This window comes from Amblyraja radiata, chromosome 22 (assembly GCF_010909765.2).
Source record: "Amblyraja radiata isolate CabotCenter1 chromosome 22, sAmbRad1.1.pri, whole genome shotgun sequence".
In the NCBI taxonomy this organism is placed as follows: Eukaryota; Metazoa; Chordata; class Chondrichthyes; order Rajiformes; family Rajidae; genus Amblyraja; species Amblyraja radiata.
This window is the reverse complement of record NC_045977.1, coordinates 26,963,403-26,983,182: the sequence shown is the minus strand read 5'-3', so window position 1 is coordinate 26,983,182 and position 19,780 is coordinate 26,963,403. Positions and strand designations below refer to the sequence as shown.

Sequence of the window (19,780 nt, the reverse complement as noted above, 5' to 3'; positions counted from 1 at the left end):
GCCCAGGTGGGACGCCGCCGCATGAGGTCACCCGGGCTCCCGGCGCATGCGCCGCTCTCATCAACTCGACCTGTCATCTGTTGCATGGAGAGATGATAAAGTGGGAAACTGGGAGGCATTGCTTCTGGGAAGGTGAAATAAGGCATAGCCTTGCTGGGAGGCATACGGGCGTGCATGCACTGATCCTTAAAAGCAACAAAACAGGTCAACATGGTGTTTATGGTGACACTTGGGATTAGTCGAGGGATAGAATACAAAAACAAGGCGGTTATACTTTCTTGTCCATCACACTGACATGTCTTTCTTTAGTCTCACTTTCATTAAACCCGACTGTATGCTCAAGGAACAGTGTCTCAAGTACAGTCTACGCACTTACAGACCTCACAATATAATAATAACAATTTCAAATTATCACCCGTTCCCATTTATATAAGTTTAGTTTAGTTTAGAGATACAGCATAGAAACATGGCCTTTGGTCCACCAAGTCCACGCCAACCAGCAATCCCCACACATTAACACTATCCTACACACACTGGGGACAATTTAACCAAGCCAATTAGCCTACAAACCTGTACGTCTTTGGAGTGTGGGAGGAAACTGAAGCTCCCGGAGAAAATCACGCAGGTCATGGGGAGAACGTACAAACTCCGTACAGACAGCACCCATAATCAAAACCTCCAGCGCTGTAAGGCAGCAACTGTGTCATATCCTCAACCAGGTGTTTTAAATAACAGGTGGATAGTCCAACATAAAGAGGGACCATACTGGACCTTGTTTTGGGAAATGAGCCTTGTGTTTTAGTGGAAGAGCATTGTAGGAACAGTGATCACAATTCCATAGGTTTTAAGATAGTTGTGAATAAGGATGTCTGGATCTTGGGAGAAATCACTAAATTGGGGTTAGGGAGATCATATCATTATTAGGCAACCGCCATGGAGAGTAGATTGGGAGCAGTTGTTATTGGGTAAGTCCACATCTGATATGTGGAAGTTGTTTAAAAGCCAGCTGATCCCAGTTCAAGACTGGCACAGTAAATAGGAAGGATAAGGATGGCAAGGTAAGAGAACCTTGGATGACCAAAGAGGTAAATTAGAGCAAAAAGTAAAAGGAAGCATATGTAAGTTATATGATATCAGATTGGGGTCTTTAAGAAATCTGAAGCAAGAAAGAAAGCAAGTAGACAGAGTGGTTAAAAAGGTGTATTGTATGCTTGCCTTCATTGGTTGTGTCATTGAGTATAAGAGGTAGGAAGTCATACTGGACCTAAATTAGGCTGCATTTGGAGTATTGTGTGCAGTTTTAGTCCCCCAATTATAAGAAGGATGCGGAGTCTTTGGAGAGGGTACAAAAGAGGTTTACCAGAAAAATAACTGGATTGGAGGTTTGTTTACTATAATGAGAGATTGGACAGACTTGCAATGTTTTCTCTGGAGTTCTGGAGGTTGAGGGTAGACCTGACAGAAGTATATTCCCATTCCCAGTGCCACCGTGGTATTTTGTTAGAGTTTCACATTTTCACAGCTTTTTCTGTGAAAATGGATTCCTGATTTTGTTCCTTAATCTGAAGTAGATAGGTGCAACCTCAAGGGAAATAGTTTTCCGTTACATCTCCTAATAAATCATCATCCAAACGACTCGGTCAGATTGCCCCTTAACCTTTTAAAATTATATTTAGGAGCAAAAGTACCTACATAATCATAATAGTACTTTATTAGCCAAGTATGTTTTGCAACATACGAGGAATTTGATACATCTTTAATGTGGTAAAATGTCCCAAAGTACAAACATGGAGTCTCGTGAAATAATAGGAAAGATGAGCAAGTGCTTGGTAAAAGAGGTATGTTTTACAGATACTTTCATTATAATGTACCTTTTTTTGGTATCATTACTTTCTTGGCTACACATATTGTGACACTTCTATTTCACTCAGCACCCTCATGGGCAGAACAAACTTTAATTGTAGTGTAATTAATTGAAATGTAATTTTGAATCTATTAGGAAAATTACATGAACCAACCATGCCATCAAAAAAAGTATGTTTTTTTTAATTGACTGCTGTGATAATTAATTAAACTAAGTGATGCCGGAGTAGAGGGCATCCATTGAGGTTTTAATTACTGTACATCAATGGTGATAGAAATAAGCTGTTTGATGAAAAAATCTGTCAGCTGTTGTTTATATAATGGAAATAAAATGCAAGGTTTCTGATAGAAATACTTAACTTTAATTAGTTAACTGTCAACAGAGCAGATTATTCTAAATCAGACAATGTATAAGAAATCCCCGGTGCACCCATCATCCTAATCAGAGATGCCAGGTGCATTAGCACAAGCAAGCTGCCAGCTTTCAGAAATTTGTTATAATCAAGTCTACATGTAAGATGGTGCAGTCTTAGACTTTGGCTTTTCCTATTTTTAAAATATAATTCTAAAGATGCGGGTGTTACTAGTAAAAGTACCATTTGTTGCGCACAATATGGTCTGAACAACCTAGCGGAAGCTCTTCTTGAACACAAGAACACAAAATAGTAGTCCACCAGTCCCCTCAAACCCGCCACATTATTCAATATTATCATCTGAGGAAGGGTGTGCTGGCGCTGGAGAGGGTCCAGTGGAGGTTTACAAGAATGATCCGAGAAATGAATCAAACATAAGATGAGCGTTTGATGGCATTGGGCCTCTACTTGAAGGATGGCCTCTAGGAGGATGAGGGGGAAACTCACTGAAACTTACCGAACAATGAAAATCCTGGTTAGAATGGATGTGGAGAGGATAGAAACATTGAAACATAGAAAATAGGTGCAGGAGTAGGCCATTCGGCCCTTCGAGCCTGCACCGTCATTCAATATGATCATGGCTGATCATCCAACTCAGTATCCTGTACCTGCCTTCTCTCCATACCCCCTGATCCCTTTAGCCACAAGGGCCACATCTAACTCCCTCTTGAATATAGCCAATGAACTGGCCTCAACTACCTTCTGTGGCAGAGAATTCCAGAGATTCACCACTCTCTGTGTGAAAAATGTTTTCCTCATCTCAGTCCTAAAAGATTTCCCCCTTATCCTTAAACTGTGACCCCTTGCTCTAGACTTCCCCAACATCGGGAACAATCTTCCTGCATCTAGCCTGTCCAACCCCTTAAGAATTTTGTAAGTTTCTATAAGATCCCCTCTCAATCTTCTAAATTTTAGCGAGTACAAACCAAGTCTATCCAGTCTTTCTTCATATGAAAGTCCTGACATCCCAGGAATCAGTCTGGTGAACCTTCTCTGTACTCCCTCTATGGCAAGAATGTCTTTCCTCAGATTAGGAGACCAAAACTGTACGCAATACTCCAGGTGTGGTCTCACCAAGACCCTGTACAACTGCAGTAGAACCTCCCTGCTCCTATACTCAAATCCTTTTGCTATGAATGCTAACATACCATTCGCCTTCTTCACTGCCTGCTGCACCTGCATGCCTACTTTTAATGACTGGTGTACCATGACACCCAGATTTGCATCTCCCCCTTTCCTAATCGGCTGCCATTCAGATAACAGTCTACTTTCCTGTTTTTGCCACCAAAGTGGATAACCTCACATTTATCCACATTATACTGCATCTGCCATGCATTTGCTCACTCACCCAGCCTATCCAAGTCACCTTGCAGCCTCCTAGCATCCTCCACACAGCTAACACTGCCCCCCAGCTTCGTGTCATCCGCAAACTTGGAAATGTTGCATTCAATTCCCTCGTCCAAATCATTAATATATATCGTAAATAGCTGGGGTCCCAGCACTGAGCCTTGCGGTACCCCAATAGTCACTGCCTGCCATTGTGAAAAGGACCCGTTTACTCCTACTCTTTGCTTCCTGTCTGTTCTCTATCCACATCAATACTGAACCCCCAATACCGTGTGCTTTAAGTTTGTATACTAGTCTCTTATGTGGGATCTTGTCGAAAGCCTTCTGAAAGTCCAGATATAACACATCCACTGGTTCTCCCTTATCCACTCTACTAGTTACATCCTCGAAAAATTCTATAAGATTCGTCAGACATGATTTACCTTTCATAAATCCATGCTGACTTTGTCCAATGATTTCACCACTTTCTAAATGTGCTGCTATCCCATCTTTAATAACTGATTCTAGCAGTTTCCCCACTACCAACGTTAGACTAACTGGTCTGTAATTCCCCGTTTTCTCTCTCCCTCCCTTTTTAAAAAGTGGGGTTACATTAGTTACCCTCCAATCCTCAGGAACTACTTCAGAATCTAAAGAGTTTTGAAAAATTATCACTAATGCATCCACTATATCTGGGGCTACTTCCTTAAGTACTCCGGGATGCAGCCTATCTGGCCTTTAATCCATTCAATTTACCTAACACCACTTCCCGGTTAACCTGGATTTCACTCAGTTCCTCCATCTCATTTGACCCCCGGTCCCCTGCTATTTCCGGCAGATTATTTATGTCTTCCTTAGTGAAGACAGAACCAAAGTAGTTATTCAATTGGTCTGCCATGTTCCCCATGATCAATTCACCTATTTCTGACTGCAAGGGACCTACATTTGTTTTAACTAATCTTTTTCTCTTCACATATCTATAAAAGCTTTTGCAGTCAGTTTTTATGTTCCCTGCCAGTTTTCTTTCATAATCTATTTTCCCTTTCCTAATTAAGCCCTTTGTCCTCCTCTGCTGGACTCTGAATTTCTCCCAGTCCTCTGGTAGGCTGCTTTTTCTGGCTAATTTGTACGCTTCACCTTTTGTTTTGATACTATCCCTGATGTCCCTTGTTATCCACGGATGCACTACCTTCCCTGATTTATTTTGTTGCCAAACTGGGATGAACAATTGTTGTAGTTCATCCATGCAGTCTTTAAATGCCTTCCATTGCATATCCACCGTCAACCCATTAAGTATCAATTGCCAGTCTATCTTGGCCAATTCACGTCTCATACCCTCAAAGTTACCTTTCTTTAAGTTCAGGACCCTTGTTTCTGAATTAACAATGTCACTCTCCATCCTAATGAAGAACTCAACCATATTATGGTCACTCTTGCCCAAGGGGCCACGCACAACAAGACTGCTAACTAACCCTTCCTCATTACTCAATATCCAATCTAGAATAGCCTGCTCTCTCGTTGGTTCCTCTACATGTTGGTTTAGAAAACTATCCCGCATACATTCCAAGAAATCCTCTTCCTCAGCACCCTTGCCAATTTGATTCACCCAATCTATATGTAGATTGAAGTCACCCATTATAATTGTTTTACCTTTGTTGCACGCATTTCAGATTTCCTGTTTGATGCCATCCCCAACTCCACTACTACTGTTAGGTGGCCTGTACACAACTCCCACTAGCGTTTTCTGCCCCTTAGTGTTTCGCAGCTCTACCCATATCGATTCCACATCCTCCAAGCAAATGTCCTTCCTTTCTATTGCGTTAATCTGCTCTCTAACCAGCAACGCTACCCCACCTCCTTTCCCTTTCTGTCTATCCCTCCTGAATATTGAATATCCCTGGATGTTCAGCTCCCAGTCTTGGTCACCCTGGATCCATGTCTCCGTGATCCCAACTAGATCAGTCATTAAAAGCTATCTGCACATTCAACTCATCCACCTTATTATGAATGCTCCTTGCATTGAGACACAAAGCCTTCAGGCTTGTTTTCACAACACTCTTACCCCTTATACAATTATGTTGAAAAGTGGCCCTTTTTGATTTTTGCCCTGGATTTGTCTGCCTGCCACTTTTACTTTTCGCCTTGCTACCTATTGCTTCTACCCTCATTTTACACCCCTCTGTCTCTACGCTCACACATTTAAGAAACCCTTTCCCTTTAACTCCATCCTCAACTATCCCATTCGACACCCCACCCCCCTTATTCAGTTTAAAACCACCCGTGTAGCAGTGGCAAACCTGCCTGCCAGAATGCTGGTCCCCCACCTGTTAAGATGCAATCCGTCCCTTTTGTACAGTTCCCCCTTACTCCAAAACAGATCCCAGTGATCTAAGAATCTAAATCCCTGCCCCGTGCACCAGTTCCTCAGCCACACATTCAGGTCCCGTATCTCCCTGTTCCTGCTCTCGCCAGCACGAGGAACTGGAAGCAAACCAGAGATAACAACCCTGGAGGTCCTGCTTTTCAGCATTCCACTTGGATTCCATTTGTGGGAGAGTCTAGGACTAGAGGTCACAGCCTCAGAATTAAAGGACGTTCCTTTAGGAAGGAGACGAGGAGGAATTTCAAGTTCAAGTTTATTGTCACTTAACCAATTAATGTACAGAGAAATTTGAGTTACCATACAGCCATACTAAGTGAAAAGCAACAATACACACATCCACAGAAAATAAAATGTTATATATACATCCACCACAGTGGAATCAACATTCCTCACTGTGATGGAAGGCAATAAAGTTCAGTCATCTTCCTTCTTTGTTCACCCATGGTGATCAGAGCCTTTGAACCCTCCGCAGTTCGCCGCTGCTGACGGTCCGATGTCCAAGTCCTCGCGTCAGGATGATGGAAACTCCGAAGTAGGGACGGATCGGAACACTCCGCAGCATGGAGCTCCCGAGTTGGCCTCTTCTTACCGGAGACTGCGGCTTCACGGTGTTAAAGTCCACAAGCCCCGCAGTCGGAGCACTTCCGCTGGCGATCCTCGGCAAAGGATCACCCGCTCCGCGATGGTAAGTCCGTGCCCGCGGCCCTTCACCTAACTGTCCAATGCTAACTATGTTGCCGAACCTAGCTCATCCCACTTGTCTCCACCTGGCCTCATAATCCTCCAATACCTTCCTATTCATGTACCTAACTATCTTCAGTCAGAGGGTCGTGTATCTGTGGAGGCCAAGTCAATTGATATTTTTATGGCAAAGATAGATTCTTGATTAGTACGGATGTCGGGGGTTATTCTACAATAATACAACAATGACCATAATTATCAATTGTAATTGATAAATGAACAGTATGCTACTGCCTATTCATCTGAAGTAAATATTGTTTTAGAGGAAGTTGGTGAAAAGTTATGTGAAGGTCACCATTCTTGCTGAAAATCACCACTTTTTTCGGCAGTAAACTGTTACGAAGGTTTAAATTCAATGCGACAGACTGAAAAAGTTTTTATTTTGGTGGTTTATTTGAGGAAGATACTCTATAATATTCTTCTTCTGTCGTATGTCTTTTAGACCTGCAGCTCCGTTGAGGCAAGCCAGGCCAACGTGTCATTGTCCAGGTCAATCAGACCTCGTTCACCGTTCGGTGGCCGGTGTTTGGGGCAACTAGTGACGATGTGCTCCACTGTCTGTGTTGGGTCCTCACACACGCAGGAGGAGCTGTCCACGAGGCCCCACCTCTTCATCACTATTCCATAGCGTCCGATGCCTGACCTCAAGCGGTTGAGGGTTGTCCACTGCTTTTGGGGCAGGTCCTGGCCAGGGACGTCCATGGGGTCATTGATGTACTGGTGTAGCCTAGATGGTTCCGTTGACTTCTACTGGTCTCCCCATCTCGTCTTGACCCAGGCGGCCTTAGAAGCGTCAGCCGGTGTTGTGCAGAGCAGCTCTTGGGCTTGCGTGGCAAAGGGCGCCGTGACTTGATGCGCACTCGTCGTGGTGTGTCTGTGACGATCTGATGGAGGAGGTGGGATTCACTGGTCTGTGCCTTTCGATAAAGGACCAGTGTGGCTGCTTCTCGTCTGATGTTGGCTGGGGCGATGCCAGCGAGGACGGGCAGTTGGTTTACTGGGGTGGCTCGCAGGCATCCAGAGACAGTCCACAGGGCGCTGTTGAGTGCAGCATCCAGCTTCTTGGCGTGAGGGCTACGGCACCAGACCGGGGCACAGTACTCGGTGGCTGAGAACACCAGGGCCACACTGTGGACATGCGCAGTGTCTTCGTCGTGGCTCCCCATGTGGTGCTGGCTAGGCGGCATATCAGTGCGGCATGGGCACTTGTCTTTGCCTTGGCACCTTCCAGGTGTTGTTTATAATATGAAAGACTGCGACAAAAAATTGATTTTACATTCTTAAATCAGTTATATTTTGCGGTACCTGATGGACGAGAAGCCGAGGCAAATAAGTAGAAGTCGAAGAACTGAATGGAAACGAGGCCGAAACGCCAAATAACCAAAAGAGTACGAAGCCGAAACGCCAACTAACCGAAAGGATGGGACGCCTCAATGCAAACTAACCGAAAGGGCGGGATGCCTAAAAGCCAACTAACTGAAAAGCTGCATCGCCTAAAAGCAAACTCACCGAATGGCCGCTCTGTTGAAACGCCACCTACCCGAAAGGCGGCGTCGTCTACAAGCCAACGAACCGAATGCCGCTCAACAGAAAAGTCAAATAACGGACATGACGTGCCGGGGGCTGGGACTTGTCAGTGATTGATCCAGACCCCCGCGTCCATCACATCACTGTGAAGGGATGAACATTGTCCCACACCTCCGCTCCACCCGACCCACAGCCCGTGGAGGTGGCCGTGGGAGAGTGAGGGCTGTCCCGAGGGATGCGCACCTTCGGCTTACAACTTGGTGCTTGGGTTTAGATTGCCCAATCACCTATGGCTTGTGTGGAAAAATGACCCCCACCCTCCCGTCTCCCCCTTCTCTCTCCCCTCTTCTCTCTCTCTCTTGCATGCGACGTAGCTTTTCTGTTAGTTGGCTTTTAGGCGTCCAGCCCTTTCGGTTAGTTTGCATTTAGGCGTCCCATCCTTTCGGTAATTTGCGTTTCGGCTTCATACTCTTTCGATTTTTTGGCGTTTCGACCTCATTTACATTCGGTTCTTTGGCTTCAACTTCTTTGCTTCGGCTTCTCGTCCGTCGGTGCCACGTCCGCACACGATATTTTGCAGTGTTGTTCATCATAAAAATATGACGGATATGACTGAATGCAATGGGCAACCTGGAAAAAGAAGAGGTAAAAATAAATTAAATTCTCTAAAAGATTGCGGCAAACATATTTTTCCCATAGTAATGTTCTTTTATGTGAAACAACATTCAAACTTGCAAGGTCACTTCCAAATCATTTTACTTTCACCTTAAATCCATTGCTTCTAGTTTTAGATTCCCAAACCCTGGGGAAAAGACTATAGCCATTCAATTTATCCATACTCCTCATGATTTTATGCAGCTCTATAAAATTACCCATCGGCCTCTTACTCTCCAAGGTAAGCAGTCTCAAACTATCGAGCCTTTCTTATTACTGAAACCCAGCAGACCTGTTATTATGTTTAGGAAGGAACTGCAGATGCTGGAAAATCGAAGGTAGACAAAAATGCTGGAGAAACTCAGCGGGTGAGGCAGCATCTATGGAGCGAATGAAATAGATTAGATTAGATTAGATTATTTAATGACCACACAGTCAAGGTGGTGGAATTCAGGTTCAGTACAGGATGTTACAAGGTAGGCTGATACCCGTCAAACATAACATAAAACACAACATCATACAATATACAGTACATGCATGGGGAGGATATGTGCTGTTATCATAGTGTGTTCAGAATTCGGATTGCGTGTGGGTAAAAACTGTTTTTAAATCGAGATGTCTTGGCGGACAGTGAGCTGTAGCGCCTTCCTGATGGCAGCAGGTGGAAGATGTGGTGAGCTGGGTGGGAGGGATCAGAGATGATTTTCTTCACCCTTGACACAGACCGTTTGTGATGGAGTGATTCTATTGATGGAAGGGGAGTGCTGATGATTTTGGATGCTTTGTTAACTATGCGTTGTAATTTATTACGGGAGTGAGTGTCTAAACTGCTGAACCAGACTGTAATTGATGAAGTGAGCATGCTTTGGATGATAGCTGTGTAGAATTTGATTAGGAGGTGTTTCCTTACTCTAAACTTCTTGAGCTGGCGGAGGAAGAAGAGTCTCTAGTTGGCTTTTTTGTAGATGTGATTTGAATGGATTTTCCATTTGAGGTTATTGCTTATGTGAGTGCCTAGAAATTTGTATGAGTCAGTGGTGGATATGGGTTCGCCTGAGATGAGTAGGGGGGTCTTGGGTTGTGCCTTACGTCTGAAATCAATGATGAGTTCGTGTGTTTTTGATGTGTTGAGTGAGAGGTTATTATCTGTGCACCAAGTGACTGCTTTGTGTGTTTGAGTGCGGTATTCTGTTTCATTATTGTTCGAGATGAGACCTATGGCAACGTTTCGGGCCAAAACCCTTCTTCAGACCTGTTATTATCGTTGTTAAATCATTTTTGCACCTTTTCCAGTATAATGACATCCTTAAATTTAAACCGACAACTCCGTATTAGGCAAAATAGCAGGACTACAATTCTTGTGTAACAAGGAACCGCAGACGAAATGTGTAGAAATGGTCTTGACCCGAAACGTCACCCATTCCTTCTCTTCAGAAATGCTGCCTGTCCCGCTGAGTTACTCCAGCTTTTTGTGTCTAACTTAGGATTCCAATTCCTTTGGTTTGCTCTCCAAGCATAACCATGCAATACCTTTATGTTACTATATTTACATTAATGTTGTTTGGTGGCTGATTTAACTGTGCGCCCTATATTGTAGTTTGTATCATATTCTTACATTGGATAACATTTATGCAGAATTCCCTTTGTTTTATCATTTAGTCGTGGCTTAATCTTGATGAAAAGTGCCCAAGAGGGAAGTATGCTAGTGAGCTGGTATTTCAGAGTTGGGAAGTATGCAATACATAAAGAGACACAGTAATCTATTCAGAAAATTAACAAGTTAATAATAATAAGCTGGTTACCAAGCTCTCAGATCTGGGTCTCTGTGCATCCCTCTGCAATTGGATCCTCGACTTCCTCATCCACAGACTACAGTGTGTCTGTATTGGTGGAAATGTGTCATCCTCGATAACAATCAGCACGGGAACATCTCAAGGCTGCGTGCTCAGCCCTCTGCTTTACTCACTCTATACTCATGACTGCGTAGCCGGACATAGTGCGAACTCCATCATCCAGTTCGCCGACGATACCACTGTTGTGGGACGAATCAGAGTATAGACGTGAGATCGACCGATTGACCAAATGGTGCCAGCGCAATAACTTGGCTCTCAACACCAGCAAAACCAAGAAACTGATTGTGAACTGTGGAGGGGTAGGATAGGGACCCACAATCCCATTTACATCAAATGGGATGGTGGAAAGGGTCAAGAACTTCAAATTCCTCGGTGTGCACATTTCATAAGATCTTTCCTGGTCCCAGCACACTGATGCAATCATAAAGAAAGCACATCAGCACCTCTACTTCCTGACTACGGAGAGTCGGCATGGTAAAGAGGACTCTCTCGAACTTCTACAGGGGCACAATAGAGAGCATGCTGACTGGTTGCATTGTGGTTTGGTTCAGCAACCTGAGGGTCCAGGAGCGGAAAAGGGTGCAGAAAGTTGCAACCACTGCCTAGTCCATCATCGGCTCCGACCTCCCCACCATCAAAGGGATGTATCGCAGTCACTGCCTCAAAAAGGCAGCCAACATCATCAAGGACCCACACATCCTGGCCACGCACTCATCTCTCCGTTACCATCGGGCAGAAGGTACAGGAGCCTGAAATCTGTTACATCCAGGTTCAGCTTCTTCCCCACAGCCATCAGGCTATTAAACTCGCCAACAAACAGACTCTGAACTGTAACAGCCTATTGTACTTTATCTGCTTATTTGTGTGTATATTGAACTAAACTGTTCAGTATTTTTGTTTACAATACTCTGTGCTGCAGCAAGCAAGAATTTCATTGTCCTATCTGGGACACATGACAATAAACTCACTTGACTTGATGGTGGAAGCAGACATGATGGTAGCGTTTAAGAGGCTTTTAGATAAGTAAATGAATATGCTAGGAATGGAGGGATCTGGATCACATATAGGCAGAGGTGATTAGTTTAGCTTGGCATCATTTGCAGGACAGACATTGTAGGCCAAAGGGCCTGTTCCTGTGCTGTTTAATGATTTATGATGTAGTGGAATGCAGCAGCTGAGTAAGGCTATGCAATGTTCCTTTAAAGCACAGTATAAAGTCAGGAAGAAACTAAACAAGACTTTGTGATGGGCACCTAATAAGTAAATGCAGAATATAACAGCTCAGACACGAAAGAAAAGTTTATTCATTGTTAAAAACAGATTGATTGAACATCAGACCCACAGGCCACAACTGACACAATGTTGGACTTTCACCTTCATATACTTTTATTGCAATATTTTTGAAATTTACACTTCCGTAATTTTTCTTCTACTCTTCTCATCATGAACAGGGGAGAAGGAAATGAAAAGCCAATCGTCTCATCGTAATTAGCATTCCATCTGGACTCTCCATTTCCAAGTACAGCAAATACATCAATCTTATTTAACATCAGTGTAGGGTGTCAATTTCCTGCAAACTGTCCAATTGGTTATCCTTAACTTAAAACAAAGGTTAGTATATCACCGTTGAACTCAAAGACCAAAAATTGAAATTTAAAACTGCTTCTTTTCCAATGACGTTAAGAAAAAAAGAGTTGTAAAATGTATTTTATTCTGATGTCCTTGACTCACGTGGAGTAGTCAATATTCTCTTCCTCATGTTTCATCGCTGACGTTTGGCAAACATTTTCACCAGAGTCGGCAACTCTGAATCAACTGTTTGATGGATTTAATATTGTCCAAGTTTACATCTTTCAGAGCCAGCGCAAGTAGCACTGATTTGTTGCCAGACTCCTCACACACGAAAGTTACAAGGTGTTTTGCATACACGTGGGTCAGAGGCTGAAAAGGAAACAGATATTAAAATTATTTTTGAATGACTCCAGCAAAATAATTTGATTGATAAGAAAGAAATGCAGAGATAATTCAGCATTACATCATGGGAACACGGAGAAGACCGAAGGGAGAACGTAGTCAAATGCACTAATCATAACATATAGAATGTTACTATTCTGCAAGGTCAGCGTGAGTAAAACTCCTAAATGGATTCCATCAGAACGGGAAACTGAAAACCAAGTTGCTGTTTGTACATTTTGTAACACAATTTTTTTTAAAAAGGACAAGGAATTGAAAGCAAAAGGAAAAGAGGATAACTAATTGAAAACTCACGAGGCACTGTTGAAAAACTAGAAAGATGTAAAAGCTGTGGGGACTTAGGAAGATCACCAGAACAAAGATGTGGACTTTGTGGAGTTCTGACTGTAATTCTCTGTACAAATATTGCTTGGGAAATTTTAGGTCTCCGTGTGAAACTCGAGTCTTAAAACTTAACACAAGATCTGTCAGCCATTTCCCAGCCATTGTCCACCACTGGACTCTGTAGAGAGTTCAATGGCTGAGGAGGAGCTGGCTGAGACTCTCCAGCACTTACACTGCAGAATCTGCTATCGGGTTCAGTGCTGGGTTAGGACCAGAGGGCCCATTTATTTAAACAAGGTTTGAAGATCTGCAGAGAAGATAAAAGGATGTTAGTTCATTTTAATGAACTATATTTTATTTTGGTTTAAAATTTTTAATGATTTGTGTGTAGTTGGTTACATTCTTTATATTTTAATGGTTTATTTCATTTTAAATAATTTTTGAATGGGATCTGGTACCTGACCGAGTTCTGAACAAGATTTTGGTTATCTGCCCAAATATCCTTATATGGCTAATTCAATACTATTGGGATGCTATGTAAAGCACCATGGTATGATTTTTTTAATTGTTTTAGATGTTAAATATGAATGTTGTTAAGTTTTACTCACTTTCATTAAACTGCAGTTATCTTCTAGTATTTAACTCCAACAAAGTTTCAGAACACCAACAAGATTAATCTTTACACATCGCACCTAGCATTTCTTTTAATGTTCGGGCGACACACTAAGTTACTGAAATGTGACTTTTTTTTGCAAGGACCCTGATTCAGATTTAACGCAGATAGACCATGTGACTTCAGATAACATGGTCTGAAGACTTAGACATAGACTGAAGACTTAGAAGTCTGAAGTCCTCAAACTGCTTCCAATGTTCAAATTGCTAATACACCAAGTCCCTACTACTTTCCACTGTGATTGACCTTTTAACAGGTAGCATGTACAAGACTGAATAAGCAAGAATCAGTGAGACTACAATGCTTAAATAACCTCTTCACAGAACAGAATTACTGAAACAGGCAATGTAACCCAGAGTCCACACTATTTTCGTACTCTACTCATGTCATCTCCTCACACTACATCAATCCGATCAGCATATCTTTCTCTCGATTTATCCCAATGTGCCTAACAGGTTTCATGCTAAATGCAATAATGCTGGTCGTGTTCGTGGAGCAACAGGTTCCATATTCTAGCTATTTTTCTGTGATGAAACTGCTTCTGGATACTGCAAGGGTTTTCTCGATATTATTTTACATTTGCAGTTCCTTCAGTTAATCTTTGCTGTGCATGTCTCTTCATAATTTCAAAGACTTCTCGTAGGTCACCACTTTGGTTATGCTGCATGATGAAAAAATTCCCACGTTCAGTCTCATTCTTGTACTTTTTTTTCTTGCAGTTTCTCCAGTAATTCAATATCCTTTTTATGTAAAGTTGCAAACTATACACCATGTTAATTGCAGGAATATAGGAATAATCTCAAGAATTTACTCAGAATACATTCTAGATGATTATAACCAAAGGTTTGTGTTAAGCCGCATCTGTTTTACAGACCATTTTGTTAAAGACACTTATATAAATGGAGGTAACTGTTAATGATCATCTTATCGCTTCTAATCATGGTTCTTACCTCATCTTTCCCCATTAAGATTTTTGTACTAAAAGTAGGTTTGCCGACCTCATTTGAAACAATATGTGGAGTCACAGAGATCAATGTCCCAATTTTGCCATACTGAGTGACCACCACAAAGATGTGATCGCTGAATATTGTACACACAACCTCGGTAAGGATTCCACCGATGGCTTCTGCAGCCTGTTTAGACCGGACAATGCTTTCTGCTGCCATAAACTTCAGACTGACACGATGGTCGTATCTAATCCAGTTATTGATTTAAGAACCACAGTACTCCAATGGTCTTGGCCTAATTTGAAAAATATAATAAAATCAATATATTTTCAAGATATCAGTTCTCATTTCACCCATCATTTATTAATTTATTAATACACTCAGATCTGCCATAATGCAACAATTGCATTTCTAAGAAACATCACGTTATAGAAAATCGTGTTCTGAAAACAATCGTGTCAATGTTGGTGGAGAGAGGATTTGGGGCGAGTAAATTTTAGACTTACCGTAATAAAGTTTTTTCCTGGCAGGATTTTCAAATATAAAGATTTTTTAATAGTTGAGTTTAGTTTTGCTGCTGCAAGCTAAAAATATCAAAGGCTGAATGTCACATTGTTCAATAGAATATCATTGTGCAAGTGCAATAGAAGTGATTGCTTGTCAATTTCAACGACCACCTGTGGTGAAGCTGAAAGACTGTTCTTAAGAGACAATGTGTCTTATAATTGCAAGACAGCTCTTTTTCTGCATGTGAGTTTCCAAAGTGAGTGGTTCTCTAGTTCCAAATCAGAATTGCATTGTAACTAATATGCGAGATCGGTATTCCAAAAAACACAAGGAATCATGGGATTTGTCAAAGGTCACTCGCGATAAACATTCTCTGCCTGCAACTGTGCTGCTGCATGTCTACAGACTTGCCTTTCATTCGTAGTCAGGATCGAACCCAGGTCTCCGGCGCTGCAAGCACTGTTGAATTGCTACTGGATCATCCCCGTCCCCTCCCGAGTGTCCCATCCCTGTCCGGGAGCAGCCGGAGATGTCCGGGGTGACCCTGGACTGACGGGATTCCGGCCCAGAGCAGTGGCGGCCCCCAGGCTTACAGCCAGTGCGGAGAAGAAGCGCTAACTCCACTGCTCCGGGCCCGTGTCTCGTCAGTCCAAGGCTGTCGGTTAACCCAGCGGGACAGGCAGAGTTGAGCTGGAGTTAGCGCTTGTTCTCCGCGCTGGCTGTAAGCCTGGGCCGCCACTGCAACTGGCAGGTGTGTTGTCAGTCCAGGGCTGTCGGTTAACCCGGTGGGACAGGCAGAGTTGAGCTGGAGTTAGCACTTCTCCGCGCTGGCTGTAAGCCTCGGCCGCCACTGCAGTGGGCCGGTGTCCCGTCAGTCCAGGGTCACCCCGGACATCTCCGGCCGCCCCCCCCCCCCCCCCCCCCCCCCCCGACAGGGATGGGACACTCGGGAGGGGACGGGGACGGTTCACTAGCAATTCAACAGCACATGCAGCGCCGGAGGTCCGGGTTCGATCCTGACTACGGATGAAACGCAGGTCTGTATTCATGCAGCAGAACAGCTGCCAAGAATGTTTATCGCGAGTGACCTATGACCTGGGCTTGCGCGATCGGAATACCGAACTCGCTTATTCGATTCATCTAAAAAAAAGTTTTAGATGGACCCTGTTCATGAATTGCATTATATTCAATTTGCAGAATGGAAACACATCTTATAGCTGAGCTACCTGTATACAGATCCTCATGCACGATGCACAAGTTTAGTCATCTCAGATTAAAATTTAGGTGAATGGCAGCAAAATAATCACATATATTGTACAACAGATAATATGTACAATAATGTGCAACAGGTTCACATTGGATTTAGCATTGGCATCAGACTTTCCATTGCTCAAAGCCCAGAGATTGTGGATTCAAGACCCTGTCCAGAGATGGGAAAGCAAAGTCTAGGCTGAGAACCCGGTGTCAGTGAGCCCTCCCTTTTCCCTTCCCCCCCATCCTCTCTTCATCCATTCCATTCCTCTTACCTACCCCCCATACTACCTCTCTTCCCCTTTCTCACCATCTCCTCCTTCCCCTGTCCTATTCCCATTCTCTCCACTCCCAAACTTTGCTCCCCTTACCACAACCTTCACTACCCTCCCCCTCCAACCTTTGTTACACTTCCTTCTCCCCTCTACCCCCATTCTTCTCTCCCCTCTACCCCATCCTCCTCCATCTCCCGTCCTTGCCCCCTTCTTATCTCCTCTACCCTCCATTACTCATGCCCCTATCGCTCACCCTTCTCCAGTACACCTCCATGCTTCCCCTTTCCTATAACCCTCTACCTAATTCCCTTCCCTCCTACTTCCCCTCTCCCTCCTACTTCCCCTCCTCTACCCCCTACTTCCCCTCCTTTACCCCCTACTTCCCATCTCCTCTACACACTTCTCCTCTACCCACTTCCCCCTCCTCTATGCCCTCCATCCTTCTCCTCGCCTCTACCCCCTATCTCCCCTCTCCTCTACCCACTTCTCCTCTCCTCTACCCACTTCCCCTCTCCTCTATGCCCTCCATCCTTCTCCTCTCCTCTACCCACTTCCCCTCTCCTATATATCCTCCATCGTTCCTCTCTCCTATACCCCCATCCTTCCCCTTCTAATCCCATGTCCAAACCCCTATACTTTGCTAAGTTCCCCTCACCCCCAAGCCTGTCTCCCATTCTTCCCCCCTCCAACTCATCCATACTGCCCCTTTCCCCCCCCTCTGTCCTCATCCTTTCCCTCTCTACCACCCCTTTTCCCCCTCCAACCTCCTTCCTTGCCCCATCCAACCCACCCCGCCCCCATCCGTTCTCCCCTCTAACCCCTCCAGCCCTGCCCCCCTCTAACCCCCATCTTGCCCCCACACTGCTGCCCCTCATCCATCTAACCTCCTCAATCTACCCTCCCTCCCCTCACCCTCCTTCCTCCCTCCCCTCCCACATCCATCCCATCTTTCTCCCCATCATCCGTTCCTCCACCCCCAATTCGTGCCCCTCTCTGCACCCCTAACCCCTCTCCCCCCGCCATCTCCTCTCCCCCTCCCATCTACCCCCTCCCCCCCCCCCCCTCCCCGACCACCGTGATCTCTCACCCGCCGCCGCCACCACCACCAACACCACGCATGCTCGGCGCCGTCCTCGCGCATGCTCATTGCGCGGCGGCGCCTCTCCGCTGCCAACGCGCATGCTCAAGGAACGCCTTTGTGGCTGCGGGCGGAGGTGGTTCGGCCCGTCGAGCCCGTACTGGCGCCGGACACAACATGCTGGAGTAACTCAGCGGGTCAGGCAGCATCTCCGGAGAGAAGGAATAAGTGGTTTTTGTGTCTATCTTCGGTGTAAATCAACATCTGCAGTTCCTTCCGACACCTTTAGTCGGTACTGGCTCTGTGTAAGGTCATCCAGCCAGCCTCATCCCACCACCCGCTCCTCAGGCTCTTTTGACTTGCTTACTTTTCAGATACCTGTTCACCTCCCTGGCGGGTCAATCGCGGCCCCAGCCACAACGGGTTTCTCCACTTTTACAATCCCCTTCATTCTGTCTTAATTGGTTCCTGAAACTTCTGCCTTCTGCCTTCTTCTTCTTCTTCTACTTCTTCTTCTTCTTCTTCTTCTTCTTTCGTGTGGCCTGCACAGCCTAAAGTTGTAGGACAACTTGTTCTATTTGATCTTCTGTATGTGCACGTCGAGTTGATTGCATTAGTCGAAACACTTCCACCCCCAAACTTCTGCCAATAGCAATAGTTTCCCTCTACATCTCTATCCTTGATCATTTTAAATGCCTCTAACAGACCCTCTGAAGGAGAACAACCTCAGTTTATCATTTGAAGTCTCTCATCCTTGGAATTATTGCTGTAACTCTTTCCTTCTTCGTGTGGTATCCAGAGCAGGGCACACTCTTGCCGTCAATCCACAGTTTTATGAAGGTGCTTCGTGACTACTTTGCTCTTGTCCACAGTGCCTCTACCAGTCCCTTTACACCTCCACACCCCACCTGGAAGGCTTCAGGGTCCTCAGTTTCTTCCTAGAACAGAGACCCAATCAGTTCCCCTCTACTACCACACTTTCCCGCCTGCCAGAGCTTGTCCTCACCCTCAACAATTTCTCTTTTGACACCTCTCACTTTTTTCAAGGTGAAGCCATGGGCACTCGTGTAGGCCTCAGCCATGTCTGTCCTTTTGTTGATTAAACTGGGTGGTATACAGTAGTAGTTAACAAAGATGGTTGTCATGGATGGTGCAATCCTCTCACATAGCCTTCCTTCTTCACCAGAATGTACAGTACCTTTGCTGAGATAGATAAAATTATCCTTCAATGCCTACAAATTTGCTATCTTACACTATAAAGTGCTTTCCCAGTACACTTTAGCTAACTGTTCTCATTGCAGTGCCATCTTTTAAATTTAAATAATTGTTCTCAGAACCAAGTTTCTCAGCCTGAAATTGAATTTGGATTTCTACCAAGCTATGATTACTCTTTCCTGGGGGATGATTTGCTATGAGATCATTCATTAATCATGATACCAGAATACCAGATCTAAAATAGCCTTCTCCCTGGTTGGTTCCTCAGTGTACAGCTCAATGAAACTATCCTGAGCACACCCCATGAACTAATTCTCAAGACTACCCTGCCCAATTTGATTTAACTAAAGTAAATACAAATTGAAATCACCCATGATGATTGCACTCCCATTATTTATTGATTTATATTCTGCTCTACAGTGGAGCTATACTCTTAGGTGATCTGTGTATTATTATTCCTACCAGTAACTTCTTACCCTTGCTTTTCCACCTGAGCTGATTATGCCCCAAGAGCTTCTGAGCTAATATCAGTCCACATCACTGCAGTGATGATGTCCATTGTTAACAGACCTACCTGACCTCCTTTTCCTTTCTGCTTCTCCTTCTGAAATGTCAAATATTCTTGAGTATTCAGTCCCCAGCCTTGGTCACCTGCAATCACATCTCTATAATGACTATTTATTTTTATTTCTGCTGTCAACGCATCATTTTTGTGACAAATTCTACACACATTCACATGAAGAATTTTGCCAAGTGCTGGTGCACACTTATACTTG

At 44.2% G+C, this 19,780-nt stretch overlaps 1 protein-coding gene across 5 annotated transcripts; it reads right to left on the bottom strand.

Annotated features, from left to right (window-relative positions):
• Nucleotides 1-12,041: 12,041 nt before the first annotated feature.
• Nucleotides 12,042-17,852, bottom strand: psmg3 (proteasome assembly chaperone 3). Of its 5 annotated transcripts, none has more exons than XM_033040809.1 (4): nucleotides 17,799-17,816; nucleotides 15,185-15,262; nucleotides 14,682-14,973; nucleotides 12,042-12,701 (listed from the first exon to the last, which is right to left on the bottom strand). In XM_033040809.1, exons 3-4 carry the CDS (start codon nucleotides 14,895-14,897, stop codon nucleotides 12,549-12,551), a joined length of 369 nt encoding a protein of 122 aa, XP_032896700.1. In that variant the 5' UTR covers nucleotides 14,898-14,973; nucleotides 15,185-15,262; nucleotides 17,799-17,816; the 3' UTR covers nucleotides 12,042-12,548. The 5 variants fall into 5 exon arrangements, with proteins under 5 accessions (XP_032896700.1, XP_032896702.1, XP_032896703.1 ...); XM_033040811.1 differs by lacking the exon at nucleotides 17,799-17,816 and adding an exon at nucleotides 16,412-16,671; XM_033040812.1 differs by lacking the exon at nucleotides 15,185-15,262 and having other exon boundaries at nucleotides 17,786-17,852.
• Nucleotides 17,853-19,780: the final 1,928 nt, after the last annotated feature.